Below are 18858 nucleotides of genomic sequence, written 5' to 3'. Positions count from 1 at the left end.
GTTTGGCTTCCAGTTCAGTCTTGACTGAGGTGGTATCTATCAGACTTCTACCATTTCCTCCTCCCACAGAGAATACTCAGTTTCCTTTTCCTACATCCTTTTACTCATGTTTAAATCTTTGTTGTCTTCATCCAGGAAGCAACAGTTTCTAAAGAACAGCAGAATTTGTAGACCTCAGATATTTCATGCAGCTCAACACACAGTGCATTAATTGTTTCTGGTTTTCAGATGAAACACCACATATTTTAAAGTACCACACCCACCGTGGATGCTCCCATCAAATCAGATATTAGAACTTCACTTGCTATTTGTGCTCCTGCACTCAGTAAAGTGCCTTGATCTTCTCCTATTTGGACTAATTAATGTGTCTTATGGCAAGTATTTTGTCTCAGCATGGTCACTTGCCTTCCAACTGCATTTGGGCTGTGAATTCTCAAGGGCAGGGGATTTCTCCCTATCAAAACACACCATTTAAAGCAGTTGAGAAGTTGCAGAAAGAGGGAAACAGAAGAAGGAATCTTTACCTTTTTTGGAACTTTTGAATGCCACATCAAGCACAGTTTCAGGATAAGAATTACTACTGGAAATTATTTCCTCCCAAGTAAGACCAGCCAGGAATACTCCTACACCAGCCAGCCTCCACTGGAAGTCAGATTTGCAGCATCTCAGTACTCAGCAAGCTGAGTTTTTGCACCTAGTTTACCGGATGTCTGATTCAGCCTGTCAGTGCCACTTTCCATCCAGAGCATTCACCTTTCCTCCCACTGCCCAGTTATAACTCTCACTGAAACCAAAAAAAAAAAAAAAGCCAAAACAAACCTAGAGCCATCCATTTTACCAAAAAAAAAAAACTGAATAGAATTCTGAAGATGGAGAAGAAAACTGGTAATGTCCCTTCGTAGGAATTTGGAGATTTTTGATTATTTTTTTTTACAAATCTAAACAGTCTTATGCTTTGTTCATCCTCCAGCTAGAGCTGTGCTGTCCTCTGCTCGTTTGCTGCTTAGTGTGCCACGGACTCTTTTAGATCTGCAAAGCTGAGTTTGTTCTGCAAGTGGCACGTACATGCACATCTCAAATTCCTGCATGCCTTGCCTCAGATCCCCTGCAGCAGAAATCATGCATGCTACAATTTTTTATTATTTTGCCCAAACCCACTAAAAGAAAAAAAATGCGTGCTTTCATTTGCTGTGATTGCTACAGGTGCTTCTTAAATAATATTTTTTGTATGACTGCCCACTAAAGAAAAGCGGAAAAAACCCCAAACCCAAACAGATCTAAAATATAGAAAAAGCTATTGAAATCGTGTTCAATAGCCTTCTCTCAAACGTTACATGAACTTCTATGAACAGTATTACAAGAAGTAACCTCACAGTGGTCGCATATTATCACAAAAGGAAAGTAAGCATAATTAAAGTTTCATGATTTAGTGGTGCGTACGTGCACAAGGATGAGACAGAGTCGGTTACTGAGCGGTCGGAGCGTATGTTTGAGTGGAAGAAAGGCCGAGCACCGCCGCAGGAGGTGAAGTGCCAGTAGATGGCACTGAAACCTGCAGCACAACCCCAGGGCTCGCAGGGTGCTGCAAGCGCTGCGCTGCAGGCGGCTGTCTGCAAGGTGCAGGCAGAGATCCCAGCAAACAGACAGAAGATTTGGGGGACTGGAACACTTGATGGTGCCTAAGGTGCTGTGCCACAGCATGCAAGGCAGCCGGGCCGCAGAAGACTAAGAGAGCTGCAGGTGGCATCCAGGTATCTGGTCCAGCCACGGTGATCGCTCACCGGCACGCAATAAGGGTAGATGTATTTTCCATTGCAACTTTCACTCCCTGACCACTTCCCGCCTCATCCCGTAACTAGCCTCAAAACTATTGGGGGGAAAATAAGGAATCTAGCTTCATAATAGATTTTAAACAAGTATATCGGAGCAGGCTATGGAAGGCAGCACTATCACCTCTCCCAACAAGAGCTTAGAGACAAGTCACAAGGCAGGGCAATTCTCAGCCACTGAACTCCGTTTCAAAAGTGAAGGGGCTCCCTCCAGTCTAACCCCCACACCCACAGGAGCCAGTGGTAGCCGCTCTGACCAAGTGCCCAGACTTGTAACCACTGAAAATCGAGATGTGCTCTGTTCTATACAAGAAGCTGTCCTGCAGAAATCACTGCGGGCAGGTACCGTTAACATTTACCTGCATTTTGCTTCCCCCCTTACTGCCTGTGGAGTTCATAGAATCCCTTAAGACGTATGAGGAAACAGACCATTAAACCCAAGTTACTTAGTGCCTTCTCAAACATACATGCTGTTTCTATAAGTAAGCATCAAAAACCCAATAACTAATCCTTAATAAAACTTTTTTTTTTAAATTCATGTCTCTGTTCCCTCGCAGGGAACATTACAGCTGCTCACAGCTACCAAGACCAAATCTTTCCTTTTCCAGTGCAGATGCTCTTGACACTACTGGGCTGAACCTGAAACTTCTTTACAGCTGGATCAAAGAGATCAATGAATCCTCAGGCACTAAGGAATTTGGGCAGATATCCAAGTGGCAGGAGCCAGCTGCTGAATCTACGGCTCTCCCAGTTCTTTGTGTTGAAAATACTACCATTCAGATTGCTTTATGCCCTAATGTGAGCACACTAAAGACTATGAAACAAAAAAAAAACCCTGCTCTGTTGATAAAAAAACATATTTTAGCCTTTTTCCTCTTCGTGCAGCCAGTTACAATGCTGCTCCTCACAGAACTACACGCGCTATCGCTCAGCAGCTGCTGCTCATCCCATCCCTTTGGATGAGAGCTTGCTTTTGCTCTGTTCTTCCCCTCCCCAGGAGCAGCAATCCATAGGTACAGAGCTGATCAGGGGTCATTTGGAGGGCTCAGGTCACAGACAGCATCTGTTCTCACTGCCACAGCTCCGAGTGGCGCTGGGAGAGCAGGTACCACAGCGGCAGATGCAGGGGCTGGTGTGGGAGGGAAGCAGAAGAGGAGGGGCGTGAGGAAGCCGAGCTGCAGCCGCTTTGCCTCTGCTCCAAGCTCCCTGGGCAGCTTCATCCTCAGCCCTGCTGGCACGGACGCTTCCTCTGCCACAAGAGCTTCTCCCGTAGCAACTGCCAAACCTGCAGTTACCTCCCGGATAAGAAAATTCCTCAACCTCCTTTTTTGCCAGTTCATAGAAGAATCAGCACCAGAGACAGACAGAGCTTGGAAAAAACATCTGGAGACAATTGCTCCCCAAAGGAAAGACACAGCATCGGAAAACCCAGGCATTCAGCCTCTGGCCCCCGCTAACAAACACAGACCTGCCCAATAGCAGCCAGGGCTACAGCGGCGGCTCCTGGCCTTCCAGCAGCCTGGCTCCATGAAGGAGCAGGAAGACAACTCTGTGCTTTCCCTCGGAGACAATACCAGCAAGTGCCGCCTTGAGACTAACCAAACACAGGCCCCAACGTGCTGGTCAGGAGCAACCAGGGGTGGCCCAGAGGTGGTGATTGTACCAGTGCTTTTTGGGTTGATTTTTCTCCTGGGAATGGTGGGAAACACATTGGTGTTGGTTGTTTTGGGGCGCCTCCGGCCTGGAGGGCGCCCATCACGCAGCGCTACCAACATCTTCATCCTCAACTTGAGCATTGCAGACTTCTCCTTTCTGCTCTTCTGCGTCCCCTTCCAGGCCACTATCTATTCCCTGCCAGAGTGGATCTTCGGTGCCTTCTTTTGCAAGTGGGTTCACTACTTGGCTATGGCAACAATGCTGGTCAGCATCTTTACTCTGGTGGCTATGTCTGTGGACAGATACATTGCTGTGGTCCATGCCAAGCGTTCACCCTGCATCCGCAGCAAGCGCAACGCTGCCCTCGGCGTGGGTGTCATTTGGCTGCTGTCTCTACTCATTGCCATCCCTGTCGCCCAGCACCAGGCCCTCATGAGTGGCCATCAGCAAGCACCCAACAGCTCCTTCTGCTGGGAGCACTGGGCAGACGGTTCAACAGCCAAGCAGATGTACAAGATTACCATCCTGCTGGTGGGATACCTCCTGCCCTTGGTGCTCATCACCTGCTGCTATGCCAAGGTGGGTGAAAGGGTTTAAATGGGCAAGTAATGTTTAAATGGAGGAAAAGATCATGCCCAGACTCTTGGTGGCTTGGGTATGTACACTCAAGCTACCCAGGGAACAAATAATAGAGCCAATCCTTCCGTATTCTCTCCTGGTATAGAATACTTCTCTGAAGCAGAGGGAGGGAAGGAAAACAGAGAATGAAGTTATATCAGCTCACGAAAGGGATTACAACTGTTGACACCCAGCCTGGCACCCAAATCCCCTAAAGATTCTTGCTGGTTTTCCTATTTTTCAGGTTCTTTTCTCTTTATAATAAGTGTTTCTGGCAAGAGGAAAAGCCAATGGAGGGAGAAACTATGCAGAGTGTACAGAAATGGTATTAGAGACATCACCCCGATTTTTTTTCTTTCCTTTCTTGACACAAAGCTCCGACACTGTGTCTTGCAAAGACTTGCAATAGGAGATCTTAGGATCGGAGTTTTATTCAGCAAGAAATCACTTCTTTTCTTCTTGTGGATTGCTATCACTTAAATTTTTGGTTTCCCCTTACTGATCTTTAGCAAGTTTAAGACTGATAGTAAGCCTATGAGCTGTGCTAGCACGCAGAATAAGTTTTCTGTGAATTTTGAATTAATACCCTATCATGCAGGGACTGGACTTTCTTGACACTAGTCAGTTGCAGGTCTACCTGCTTGGAAAAAAATGTTTTCCTGGAGTTTAAGTTCATGTTTGTTTAATCAAAAATACATTAGTTTCAGTACTAATCTGTTCTGCTATCAACAGTGCTAAGGACAGGACAACGCACTTAGATGCAAGCTAAAAATCTCTAAACTTTTGGCCTTGCTTGTCACAAGAGGAAAAAGCCACTAGAGCTATTAACTCCTGTCACTGTAGCTGCAGCTGTCTGTGCCCTCACTGCCCTACGTGAGACAGCAGCAACTGGAAGCTGAGCTGCATTTAACAGAGGCACATTTTTTGTTCATTAACCACTTCAGATAATTTAGTCTGTCGGCTCCAAAGGCGAAAGTATAAACATTGCCAGGTTACTGCCATGCTGTAACCAGGTTTCAAAAGCTTGATCTAGATGTTGTTAACTGAGAATTTCCCTACAGTGCTCTAACATTCCTTATGACTCTCCCTCTGAAAGGGGAACCCACTCCGACCGCCCCGTTTGTTAGTGCCGCGTTCAGGAGCGGCAGCACAGTCACACCAGGGTACAGAACTGGCAGCCTGCTCTCTGCTTTTGTATATAATCAGCCTAGAGAATAAACGCAGATAATCCGAGGCACAAACTGCAATTCAAAATCCATGGAAAGACTCCTGTGGATTTCAGCATAGTGCCAGCTGAGCTCTTGATACATGCTGAACTGCATCTTCTGGAAGCACAGCAGTTTTAATGCTTTTTCCAAACCTTGTTTCTTGAGGAGGGAGAACTGTGGAGGACTTGGAATCGGAAGTCTCAAAGCGTCAAATTAAACTTTGGTTGAAGTCATGCTAAAACAATTATTTTCATTTTTGTTGCTTGTATGAGAAGCTCGAATACTAATATACACAATTCAATTTCCCATTCAATATATTGCTTCTTTCCCCCCTCCCCCCCCCCAAGGTTTTATACCATCTCCATACGAAAGTAAAGAACATTTCCAAGAAGTCTGAGAGATCAAAGAAGAAGGTAAATATCTTTGGTTTAATCTGTACACTGACTATAATGTAATAGTTATCTCAGGTTTCTAAAATAACCAACAGCCTTTTCAAACTGAAGTGTCGTTCCTGTACGAGTCTTGCAGCTCAGGTTCAGAATTCATGTTGACAGTTTGTTACATCTTTATAGACACGAGACACAGTGATATTATTATTGAAATGCTATATTGGTGTCTATATGCAGGCCTGCTGGACTGCCTTTTGATTTATTGTGCTATAATAGAGTCCCACAAATACCATCTTTTTACGTTGGCACCCAGTAAGATACTCGGACTATAAAAATATCGAGGTGTTCTGGGTATACCTCAGCAAGCTAAAATGAAAATACAGGAAGAACCCTGAAACTGAAGTACTTTGGATTTGCTGCAGTTTGCATTAAGATCTTTCTTAAGGTTTGCATCTAAGTAGGTGGTGGATTCAGATCCTAGTTTGATCCCTTGGCAAACCAAAGAACAGGGTTATCCTTGGCTCAAGCTGTATGAAATAAACAAATAGCAAGTATTCACAGAGAAAAACGTCAAGGACAGAATTTATTTTCTTCTGTCTAAGAATCTTAGAGTGAATAAGCTGTAATTAATAGAAGTTTTCAGGTAGCAAACCTCACTGACTTCAGTGATGCAACATCAGATTTACCTGATGTGAAAGGCGAAAATGCTGTTTCAGTCAGAAATGTTATAATTGTTGAGTGAGCAGTGATAAATCAAACCGTAGGCTATCTGGCTAGTCAAACCCAGCAAGCAATGGAGTACTATCATTAGCTGTTGACAGGACAGTCAGGTCACAGCCTGTGCCAGTGGCACAGCAACTGTACAACCCAAATGAGCAGTGTGTGCGCCTCTGAGCAGATGTGACAGCCAGCGGAGATGACAAGGGAGTGCTTTGATTTGCTCTCAAGCCAATGCAGTGGCCAGTTCCAGTGGCTACCTGCCACATCAGAGCAGCCCTACGAGATGTTGCTATGTTGCTGCCTATGACAAAAAAAAATGAGGGTCATTACAGCAAACACGGCCATTTGATTGAAAAGGGTGCAAGACACAGAAATCAAAGATTTTACATGACTCCAGCAGAACAAGACAGACGCTGGCATCACAGCTGCAACAAGCTACATGATGTTTTGAAACACAGGACCATTTCTGGGCATGGCAAGTTGCATCCAGTAATTTACTCACCAGCATTACAGAACCACCCTGTAAACCTAGCTCACTCGCAAGATGAGGAATTCAAGATACTAGAGTTTCAGCCTGCTGCAGCTGTAACTCATAATAGCTTGGACTGGTACTGCTATCGCTCTTTTGCCAAAGAGACTTACTCTAATGGAGACAAAAAGGTATATCCCTAAACATAACATAGCCATCTGTTCCTTATCTCAAAAGAAACCAATCTTAGTAAGTTAGTGTTTTGTGTGCAGCTAAGGTATCACAGAAAAATGTGCAGTTCTCATCAGCATAGATGTCTTCACGATCAGCCTATTCAGGAAAATGCAGAGGTACTCTAGAAGCTTAGCTGTGCAATTCAGCAGGTACGGTAGCATCTGAAACAAAACTTGAGTTTTTTAATACAAAAGTAATATTATGTTCCGGGTGTATCCTCTGCAATATTGTGCTACAGTTTTAATGGTCTGGTCTGTGCTGCTTCTAATTGATTTTGAGTTGTTACAGGGATTTTGCCAATCCTTTGTGCCCTGAATCGTAACCAAGTTTATCTATAAATTATATTTATTTTCTACTTCTTCATTACATTCACTAACATACACTCAGTTTTGTTGGCAATACACTTAAGAGTATCAATCCATAACTGGTCTTGCACCTACACAGCCTGTAAGGGTAGAACTCAACTGGTATTTGCAGTATTATCTCACAATATACAAGGTGACTGTAGAAGTTATAATACACCACACAATATTTCTTTGATGGGAGGTACTTTCCCTTTCTCCTTAGAGTGATTCTGATCATGTTTTCTGTGTTCAGTTGCTGAGTTCACAAAGTAAGCATAAAGCCTCACAAATACCACTTTTTTTCATCTGCTTGTTCCTGAACCTTATTGAGATTAATGTCATTAGTTCAGCTTTCTAGTAGATTCTGATAAATATTCCTTTAATCACCATTTCTAAGGCAATAAATTATGAAAAAATTAGCTGCTATGTATTGCCTGCTGCAGGAACACCACCAGACCTAGATGAACCAGACTACATTGACAAACACCATGTCTAATTTTGCCGACTGACTTTCTGCTGAATGCTGATGCTGCCACAGATATACTGTGAATTAAAATTTGAAAACCAGGAGTATCATTTCTGGGCAGCTAATGCAAACTACAAGCAGAAAGCACAGTCAGAGTCTTGTATGCTTAACAACTAAAAAAAATACCTTTGACTTCACCTGTTCAAACAAGTTAATGGTACAACATTCTTCCTCCCTCATCTTAAGTATTCCCCTGGCCATAACTCTGGAAAGCCCAGTAGCAATTCTTGTTCCACTTGGCACAGTTAGGCCTAATTAAATGTGATCCTTTCAGATGAATGAAAAAAAAAAAAAAAAATCAAATACATTCCTCTATACACACACACATCTTCCACGACTTGTCTTCTTCCAGCACTTTCTGTGTAGAAATTGCTCATCTAGCCTTTCTGCTGCATCTTTAGTGTACCTATTTCAAGTATTTTTTTTTTATTTCAACCACTTCTCTTAACACTTTATAAAGAGTCTTTCTTGAGTAGGTTGCAGACACACTCAATGCCTTCATGTGCTTTCAAAGTATACTTGAAACACATTGAGTATCAACCATTTCAAGCAGATCTTCTTAAGAACACTTCACACCAGAGCCTAATAGGAAATTCGTTATGCATGTCAGTTCTGTTAAATTACCTTCCTTCATATGTACTTAATTGGTCTATTAGTGACAAGCAATTTTGTTTGGTTTTAATTCATAACCTTCATCAGAGATTAAGTGAACAGCTTTTGCTTATTTTGCTCAGAGATGCTTGACAAATCAATCTTGCTCCCCATTTGAAAGGTTAATTTAGCATCTAGCTTCTTCTGAAATACGTGTGTGACTTCAGTGGCTAAACCCTAATTGCCTTGATCTATCAAAAGACAGTGTAACATGACAGCAAAGTCCTCCAATACGAGGTGATAAGATTATCAGATTCACATCTGTTATGCACAGAATGTATCTTGACCACACTGATATGGAAAACAAAGTGTCACACTGGTACAAAAGACTACAATCTGGAACTATGACCCCTCAGTTCCTATTTCATTCCTGTAATTTCAAGAAAGCAGGACACTTGAGCTATTATCCTCCTCCTAAGGAAAGGGGGTTTGGGTTTGCTCTGTTTGGGTTTTTTCCTGGGGTTTTTTTGGCTGGTTTGTTTTGTTTGGGGTTGTTTTGTTTATTTTTTTAAAAAGATAAGTAGTAAATTTTGCAAACAGCTATTTGTTCAGATCTCACTACATTCATCTGGGCTACATTATGTGAGTAAAGGTCTCAAGGGAATCAAATTGCGGACTCAGAGTCCTTGTTGAACATGATTTTCCAGTGCAGTGAAATGATCGCCGGCGTTACCACTGCAAACAGTTTGTTTTGCTGTTCAGAATTCCAGAAACTATAATATCTCTTTTGCTTTGTGCGATACAGCCTCCTCAAGATGGAACACTTCCAAGACAAAACATATTTAAGAAACAAAGCAATACCATAAAGCTTAGGGAAGGGATTTCTCATAAAGAGCATTCCACATACTGGCTGAAAACACATTGCAATTATTCTCCATTATTGGCTGCTTCTAAAAACACCAGTAATATCAGGTAAGATTTTGAAAGATGTCATGATTTATTTCTGGATCTATAGCTTTCATTGATCTTGTTGGAGTCTTAGCATAATACCATCCCCTCCAACCCTACCTCCTGCAAACACTGATTACAGGCAGCAGAGTCATCATTCTAATTCACATAGTTTGAGACACCGAACACAGGAATGCATGCAGTAAGGAAGCATTACAGGAACAAACCCAAATTCAAGCCACCTGAAAGCTCATAGAGGAGCAGGTATTTTATCTATTATTAGTACATCCCGTGAACTTTGAAACATGTCAATCTGGATAAACCCGCCTGGACACGTTCCTGTGCAACCTGCTCTAGGAGGACCTGTTTTGGCAGGGGGTTGGACTAGATGATCTCCAGAGGTCCCTTCCAACCCCATGTGATTCTGTGATTCTGTGATCTACAGAACAAGTGAGAGAGACTGCTAGATGCAGACCTAGGGCAACTTCTAAAGAGATGATGATAGCATGGCCAAATGAACAGTCCCAGTGGTGTGCGAGTACATGCCTGACTTCCCTAGTTGCATTGTTGTAGCAAAGCAAAATCATACTGGATTTAGCTGAATCTGTGTATGTGAAGTGCATTGCTGGAGTCCAGATAGGCGGTAATGTAGCTCAACCTCTCCCTTTAAAAATCATATTGTAACAGTAATGTGTATCAATACCTTTAAAAGAAAAAAAGAATTTTTTTAGAATAAAATCAGACCTGCAGAAACAAAGCTTAATGAACTATAGTACTAGAAATTTGTTATTCTAAGAACTCTCTTGCTTGTTTTCTCTACCACTTCTTTCTGCCTTTTTCTGACACAGCATGATTTTCCAGTGCCTGCCCCCACAGCGCTGTGCTCAGCCATCGGCACAGGCTTACCTGGTGTGCGCTGGCTGCACCCCGCAGAGCAGCACCAGCTGCCCCGGCACCGTGCAGAGCTGCACATGCAGTCAAGTGTGCCTGTCACGTTGGCCACCCTCCAGTCATCTGGTACCTCCCCTGCTGATCCAACAATCCTGGTCAACAGGAGAGGTACCAGATGACTGGAGGGTGGCCAACGTGATGCCCATCCACAAGAAGGGCCGGAAGGAGGATCTGGGGAACTACAGGCCTGTCAGCCTGACCTCGGTACCGGGAAAGATCATGGAGAGGATCATCTTGAGTGAGCTCTCATGGCAAGTGCAGGGCAGCCGAGGGATCAGGGCCAGCCAGCATGGGTTTATGAAAGGGAGGTCCTGCTTAACCAACATGATCTCTTTCTATGACCATATGACCCACCTTCTAGATGCGGGGAAGGCTGTGGATGTTGTCTACCTAGACTTTGGTAAGGCCTTTGACACCATCCCCCACAGCGTTCTCCTGGAGAAGCTGGTGAATCATGGCATAGACAAGTGTACTCTTCACTGGGTAAAAAACTGCCTGGATGGCCGTGCCCAGGGAGTTGTGATCAATGGGGTGAAATCCAGTTGGCGGCCGGTCACCAGTGATGTCCCTCAGGGCTCAGTTTTGGGGCCAGTCTTGTTTAATATCTTTATTGATGATCTGGATGAGGGGATTGAGTGCACCCTCAGTACGTTTGCAGATGACACCAAGCTAGGTGGGAGTGTTGATCTGCTTGAGGGTCGGAAGGCTCTACAGAGGGACCTGGACAGGTTGGATCAATGGGCCAAGGCCAATGGGATGAAGTTTAATAAGGCCAAGTGCTGGGTCCTGCATTTCGGTCACAACAACCCCAGGCAACGCTACAGGCTTGGGGAAGAGTGGCTGGAAAGCTGCCCAGCAGAAAAGGACCTGGGGGTGTTGGTGGACAGCCGGCTGAACATGAGCCAGCTGTGTGCCCAGGTGGCCAAGAAGGCCAACGGCATCCTGGCCTGTGTCAGGAACAGCGTGGCCAGCAGGAGGAGGGCAGTGATGGTGCCTCTGGACTGGGCACTGGTGAGGCCTCACCTCGAGTGCTGTGTTCAGTTCTGGGCCCCTCACTACAGGAAGGACATGGAGCTGCTGGACCGTGTCCAGAGGAGAGCCACCAAGCTGGGGAGGGGTCTGGAGAACAAGTCATAGGAGGAGAGGCTGAGGGAACTGGGCATGTTTCGTTTGGAGCAGAGGAGGCTGAGGGGAGACCTCATTGCCCTCTACAACTCCCTGAAAGGAGGGTGTAGAGAGGTGGGTGTTGGGCTCTTCTCCCAAGGGAATAATGACAGGACCAGAGGAAATGGTCTGAAGTTGGGGCAGGGGAGGTTTAGATTAGATATTAGGAAGAATGACTTTCCTGAGAGGGTGGTCAGGCACTGGAACAGCCTGCCCAGGGAGGTGGTGGAGTCATCATCCCTGGAGGTATTTAAGGAACGTGTAGACGTGGCACTTCAGGGCATGCTCTAGTGCCCGAGAGTGTTGGGCTGGGTGTTTTTGTTTTGTGTTTGGTGTTGTGTTGGTGTGTGGTGGGGTTTTGGGGTTTTGTTTTTTTGTTTTTTTTTGTTTGGTTGGTTTTTCGGGTTTTTTGGTGTTTTGGGTTTTTTTTGATTGTTTGGGTTTTTTTGTTTTGTTTTGTTGGGGTTTTTTGTTTGTGTATGGTTGGACTTGATGATCTCAAAGGTCCCTTCCAACCGTAAAGTTTCTGTGATTCTGCTGTCTGTTATCCAAGTATGGAAACAAAAACCCAGTTAAAAGTTAAAACAATTATATGGTTTTCTCAGCTGTCTGCTGGATTAAGAGGAACTCTGACACATACACCTGCAACAGTGGCACTGCCACCCAATTTCCCCTCAAGGGAGCCTTGTCAAAAAGTTCCCAGTGCACACTGGTATAACAAAGCATCTTCTCTAAATAAGTCTCAAATGCCAGAATTTACTTCAGCAAGATCTGAAGACCCTGCTGTTGTCTGCCAGACAACACTGCCATAAGATTTACCTGGGGCTCCAGTGTGGATTTCATTCTCTGCGTGGTGTTTGCAAAGTGACCTTTCCCTTCTCTTCCATTAGTGATGATCTTTCTGCTGTCTATCATTGCCCCATTTGCCACAATATTGTACTGAAAGTTTATATTATTTGAAAGTATGTAGGGGCTAGAAGGACAGACAGGAGAACCCTGTTTTCTAAGGCCAACCTACCTGTGGGCAATGTGTAGATACATCATTGCAAACACATTTTGTTTGAACGGGACCAGTTTATGAATAAAGCCAGAGAGCTCTGACAGCCGCCCCATCCAAGTCCATGTTCAAACACCTGCTGAAAAGAATAAGAAGTTTGTTTTTAAGAGAATCCTACAGATGACGTACAATCTTCCAGGCACATACATTGCAAAATAAAAAAATTTTAAAAAAAAGGGTTGTGCCTGGGTTGCGATTTACAAGCTTTTAAGTTACAGCATGATTATGTTCAAACTACAGCAGTTTTTTCAATTTATGCACACTTGAAATTCTGCAAAAATTTCCCTTGCACAAAATTTATTGCATCCTGACTTCATATCCCATTATCAAAAGAGTTTGACCTTTATCTCAGATTCCTACTTTGCAAATTTTTATATATGGTTGCTATCTACATGTCAACGTTGGACATGCTCAATTTAATATGCTTTTCCATTTGCATGTAATATTTGTGAATTAGATCAAGAAAGAAGTTTAGGAATTTTTGCAAGCTTAGGCTGAAATTCTGCATGATGAACTGAGGCTGTGCTTGCAGAAGGAATACATGACTCTCCGTTTCCCCATTTAATGCCATACTAGCTGTACAAGTTTCCCAACCTTAAAATTCAGATGATATGATGCTGTAGGATTCCCCTTTGCAGTTTTAGATAATCATTTCTTGAGGCCAGCCAGCAAGACCACATGCTAAGATATTTTGTGCACCCCTCTATCACAAATAAAGTGTATTTCAGTTCTGTTATTTCCTTTCTGCATCACGCAGAGTACAGCAAGTCTATAATTTGACTCCAAGGAAAGTTAACAACGCCCTGCCTGACAGTGTTGAAAAGCGTTTCATAAGAGCCCAGCTCTAGGAACTCTGAACGTACATCTGCAGTAAATAAGATGATTTAACGACGGAAATTAATGCAAACCAATGTCTACTCTGATCATGAAATGACCCTGTGGTGTTTCACTGGCCTCTGGAGCACACCAGGGTTCCTCAATGTTTACTCAGTTTTGTCTTGTACATCTTTAAAGAACAAATAACAAGAGTTGCAAACTGAACAACCTGAAAGGCTTTTTCAAGTTTAAGAATGTTTCTGGGGATGTGAATTTCACAGCTATTTTGCAAGCTCCCTTGAAAGGGCAGTAGAAGCTGTGGAACCTTGAGGCCAAAAGCTACAATTAATAGACCAATTGAGCCATTTAAAGTTAACAAATTAGTACTACACTTTTCTATTGTTTAGCTACAATAGAAAGGTGAACCACGCTTACCTGGTGGGAAAGCAGTGTCTCTTGTTTTGTTCTCTATTCCTTTCCTAATAATTCCTAAAATTTTATTTGCCTTATTTTATTACTTTTTTAAAATTTCTGCTCTTCTAGCCACTACTTGAGAATGAAGCTGTTCACAAAACTATCGTAAGCCCAAGATCCTGTTCCAAAATTGTAATGGTCAGTTCAAAGCATATCTTTCTCTATGAAGCTGATTGTTTTCTTCCTCAGCTCATATATTCACCACCTTACATTTACCTACATGCAAATTAACTGTTCATTGCTCCAAGATCTAAGTAAATACAAATAGAGCTGATTTGGGACATTCTGTGGAGCACTGCATTTTGAAGGTCATAGAGCAGCTTGAAGGTAAAACATACAGAATTCCTTCAAGGGTATTGGTCAGGAGAGACACACAAAAGTTGCACTGTAACCCCTTTCCTATATGCTGAACTATTTCTTTGCCTTCCATTCACACAAATAGAAGGGTTTTGATATAGACTTAATGAATGCAATGTTCACGGCCTTGGCACTTGAACAAGAGTAAGTAGAGCAAAGGAGCATGGGAGATCCTAGCATCCATCCAGCAAACAAATGTTAATCAGAAGTAAAATCCTGCAAGTTGTTTCGCTAACAAGAACCGAGGGCAGTGGGAATAGAGAGCATCATTACCAATTAGTGGATAATAGGAATATCATAATGCTCATAGGCATTTGTGAATACAAAGTGAGTAAGTATTAAGGGCATCAAGAGAGGAGATTAGTGACATAATCACAGAATGAGAGATGTGCAGATGAGCAGTTAGAATGCTGCAAGCAAGCCGCTGAGAAATGAAGAGCACAGCTCTCAGCGTGTGATGCAAGTCGCCAAAATGAACTGATAATAACTGAAAATCTATTTGTTTCAATCCCTTCTCTTCTTCATGACAGACAACTGCCATCACTGATTGCAAGAAAGAAAATACAGAACAATGAAAAAGAACACTTTCAGTGTGATTTTCAGACCACTGAAGAGTATTATTACATTCAAGTGTATTCAAGTGTAATAAAAAAGACCAAAGGGCAGTGAGAAGTGCATCAGAAGTAATTAACAGATGCATTTGGTCTGAAGCAGAGGAAGCTGCTACCCAACATTTAAGTTAGTTAAGAATAGGTATGGTATTTTTTGAATCAGCTATTTGAAAACATTGTGTGTTTATCACTAAGCCATAAGCATGTTTCTGGAGATCATATTGTGTTTTGGGACCTTTCTGTTAGAACTCTAGGGTAGACAGCAAAAGGATGTTTGCAAACGCGTCAGGGGGAGTGGAATTTGTGAACAAAGGAGAGAACCTGGCACCATGAGAGAAGAAATTGAGAGTTTTCACTTTGCACATTGGCTTTGAGAGGGACTTGGAGCAAAGGGATGCTCTTGACTGATTTCTGTCTTCAGAAAACAGAGGATCCCAGAATCTAGAGCCACAAAAATAATCTTCCTCAGAAGCTGGTAAGTACCTCCAGCAATACACTTGTAGATTGTGCTAAGCCACATGTCCTTCCTGGGCACTAACACAGTGTACCTGCACTATCTAAAAGCAAAAGCTTAGGGCACCACTGGTCACTATTTTTTTGCCAAGCCTTCACTACAGTAAAAGTACAATATACTCTGTAGCTTACCCAAACTATGACTAAATCAGGAAAGTGACAAGCTCTCTACCTTTAGACTGCTCTGTCCATGCTATGTTTTAATCTTGGGAATGTTTATTAATCTAACATATCAGGTAGTTCTGCCAAAATTAGAATGTCCATGGAATACTCGAAGCATTTGACTCATTACAGGGCAATCTTAATTTTGACCTTAACAAGTTGCCCAACAAGTTGAGGCAGCTTCATTAAAAGCTTATCAAGGACAACAGCTAAAGACTTCATCATCCTCCAGAAAGAGGCATCTCCCCCAGTGTGTTTTTAAACACATTTCCTATTATTTTTGAAGTTCGGGGAAAGACTAAAAGCAGGAAATAGCTTGTTCAGAGCTGGGGGGAAAAAAAAAAAAAGAGAGAAAAGAAAAAAAATCCAAGGGAAAACAGACAAAGAAAAGCAGGAAAGCATAAATGAGAGTACGATCACCTATAAACACAACAAAAGAATAAGCAAGCAAATTCTGGTCAATCTGTGCATGGCAGAAACGATAAGAGGGGAGAAATTTAGCTATTTATTTGAGAAACAAAAATTTTTATGACTCTCCTAGTCTCTATTTCCCACCATGCTGTGTAGCTTAAGCACACTTGCTTTGTCTGTGCAACAAATACTGCATTAAGTAACTTTGAGGAGCTGCTTGAAAGACTTCTAGGAGTATTGAGAGAGTTAGATAGTCCAGTAGTGGCCATTTTACATGTCTATTATGGACCCACAGAACCTTCAGATATGACTCAGAAGCATCAAGTGGGCACAGCTAGACCAACAGCAATCCATTAACTGTGCAAGTTATCACAGCCCACTGAACAAACTCAAACAGTACTTTTGGATCAGTACTCTGCAGCTGGTGACAGTCTATATTAACATTAGTTTTAGCTACAACAAAGTTATCACATTAAAATCCAAACATAATGTTTTGTTTCAGTTTCCTCTACCTTAACTAGATATTCCCTAACTGAAAAAACAGACACAAGTTCCATTTCCAAAACATGTTTCTCGAGTCATGAATTATGTATATTATTGCTCTAGTATTGTCTGTGTTTTCCATCTGCAAAATCCCAAATAGCCGGACCTCAGAAACAGCTTTGTGTTACCACATAGCAACTGCAACTCCATTTTTAATACCCAGCCCTATGTTAAATGTGCGGTTTGTTATTTCACAGTAAAAGGAAAAATGAATCTAGGTATATGTGCCTTAGTCAAAAGAGTATTTCAGTGCTTGTAGCCCCCTAATTTAAGCAGAAGGATGCTATGAAAGGTTGCCTTGGTAACAAGGCTAAGCTGCTTAGCATTGATAGAGGGTAAAAAAGCAGCACCATTATTGCTGGTGAAAGCTAAGGATGGGACCTGTTTATTAATAATTTCTTTAGTACCCGTCAAACCACAGTAGGCAAGCTAGACCCCACAAGACCACTATGTCTGTGACACTCAGTTCCAGCAACTTCTAATCATACATATTTTTAAGGACAGCACCTGGTTCCCAGTGATCACTGCAACCATTTACTATGCGATCTTGTCTTTTCCAGACAGCGCAGACGGTGCTTCTCGTGGTCGCCGTGTTCCTGCTCTCCTGGCTGCCGCACCATATCATCACCATGTGGGCAGAGTTTGGGCAGTTTCCCCTGAACAACATCTCCTTCACCTTCCGCATCATCTCTCACTGCTTGGCCTATGGGAACTCTTGCATCAACCCCATCATCTACGCTTTCCTCTCGGAAAACTTCCGCAAGGCCTGCCGGCAAGTCTTCACCTGCAAGTTCTTCCTGAGGCCAGTTCCCACTGAGAAACTGGTCAGGATACGCATGGAGAACTTCTCTACCACGCACTCGACCACCAACATGTAAATGGGGCTCATAAATACATTCCAGGAGGAAGAGAAGGGGAAGGGGTGCTGTGTGGGGAGAAGAGGTATACAAGGGAATTTCAGGGAGCGGCACAGCCTGGAAAAACGTGGACTTTGTCAGATTACCAGAGTGGTAGGACACTTGACACAGCTTGTCCTAGGGTACCTCGCCAGGCACAGGGCTATGTGCAACAGAAGTATCTGAATGTCCTTGTAGTGCCAATAAGATAGAACTCGTGTGCAGTTGTAGTTATGCCCGTAAAATCTAAAATAAAATAAGATTTACACGGAAGGTAGAATATGGACAGACAAGAAAAGAGCAGTTAATTATGTGTGTAGAGAGTCATTAGGATGTGAACAATGAGTGATGTGACGTTTAGAGAGCACTGAAAAGCAGTTTGGGAAAACTCAAACTAAAAAGTCTTTGAACATGTCTGTTTCTTAAACAAGTTTGACCACGGGAGCTACATACACTTTTAGCTCGCTAGCTCATGGTAAAGTCTCCAAATCTCCTTGAAGGCTTTGCTACAGTATTTACCTATTGGGTAGTGAAACCTTTCCCACGTGTCAGTGGTGTGGATGTCTGCGTTTGGTGGCAGCTTATGTATCTCAGGATTTGAATGTCTGTGTGCTCTTGAATGTAATTACTGCTGTTAATCACTGGCTCCAGTAATTGTCTCTTTGTGAGCAACAGTAGGAAAGTTGTATATCTCAATGGATGTTTAAAAGAACTGTGGTTTTGTTTGAAAGTAATGTTTACAAAAGGCTTTATTGGTAAATGTAGTGTTCTCTGAGTGTATCTACCCAAAGCTTTTTATTGCCCACTTCAGTATATAAATGATCAAAAAGTTTTTGGATTTTGTTGCTTGGTTTTTTTTGATAAACTGTTTTGATCAACAGTGCCCTAGTAACGCTCAGTTTATAGCACTTGTACTGAGTGCAAGGTTACTGTTTGTAAATATATAAAGTGCATACTACTTCAGAATTAAGAAGCATATGGCTCAAATAACTTAATTATTTCACTCTGTTGTCTAATTTGATAATATTGTGTGGTGCAATCCAGACTGACCTGTCATGGGATTCACTGTAACGCGATTCCAGATTCATAGACTATGCTACTGAGTTTTTAAAAGTGTGTTACAGAAGTTAAACTACAAATTATACATCTAAAAAAAGGTAACAAAAATATCCAAATATAACCCTGTAGAACATCTTCAGCGTCTTTTGTTATGGCCAACAGAACACACGCAATTAATTTCTGTAACATGTAATATTACCAATCATTCATTTTTAATACATTAATTACAGGTATATTAAAATATACCTCGGTGCCAAGTATTCCTGCATTGCCCTTTATAATCTGCTTAATTTATGAGAAGTCAACCTTCCT

At 42.6% G+C, this 18858-nt stretch overlaps 1 protein-coding gene across 1 annotated transcript; it reads left to right on the top strand.

Annotated features, from left to right (window-relative positions):
* The first annotated feature begins 3356 nt into the window (after nucleotides 1-3356).
* Nucleotides 3357-17469, top strand: LOC141471530 (galanin receptor type 1-like). Its single transcript, XM_074158099.1, has 3 exons — nucleotides 3357-4064; nucleotides 5659-5724; nucleotides 17152-17469. Exons 1-3 carry the CDS (start codon nucleotides 3357-3359, stop codon nucleotides 17467-17469), a joined length of 1092 nt encoding a protein of 363 aa, XP_074014200.1.
* The last annotated feature ends 1389 nt before the right edge of the window (nucleotides 17470-18858 follow it).

The sequence above is a fragment of the Numenius arquata genome, chromosome 13 (assembly GCF_964106895.1).
Source record: "Numenius arquata chromosome 13, bNumArq3.hap1.1, whole genome shotgun sequence".
NCBI lineage: Eukaryota > Metazoa > Chordata > Aves > Charadriiformes > Scolopacidae > Numenius > Numenius arquata.
The sequence above is the reverse complement of the archived record's forward strand: the minus strand, read 5'-3'. Positions and strand labels throughout refer to the sequence as shown.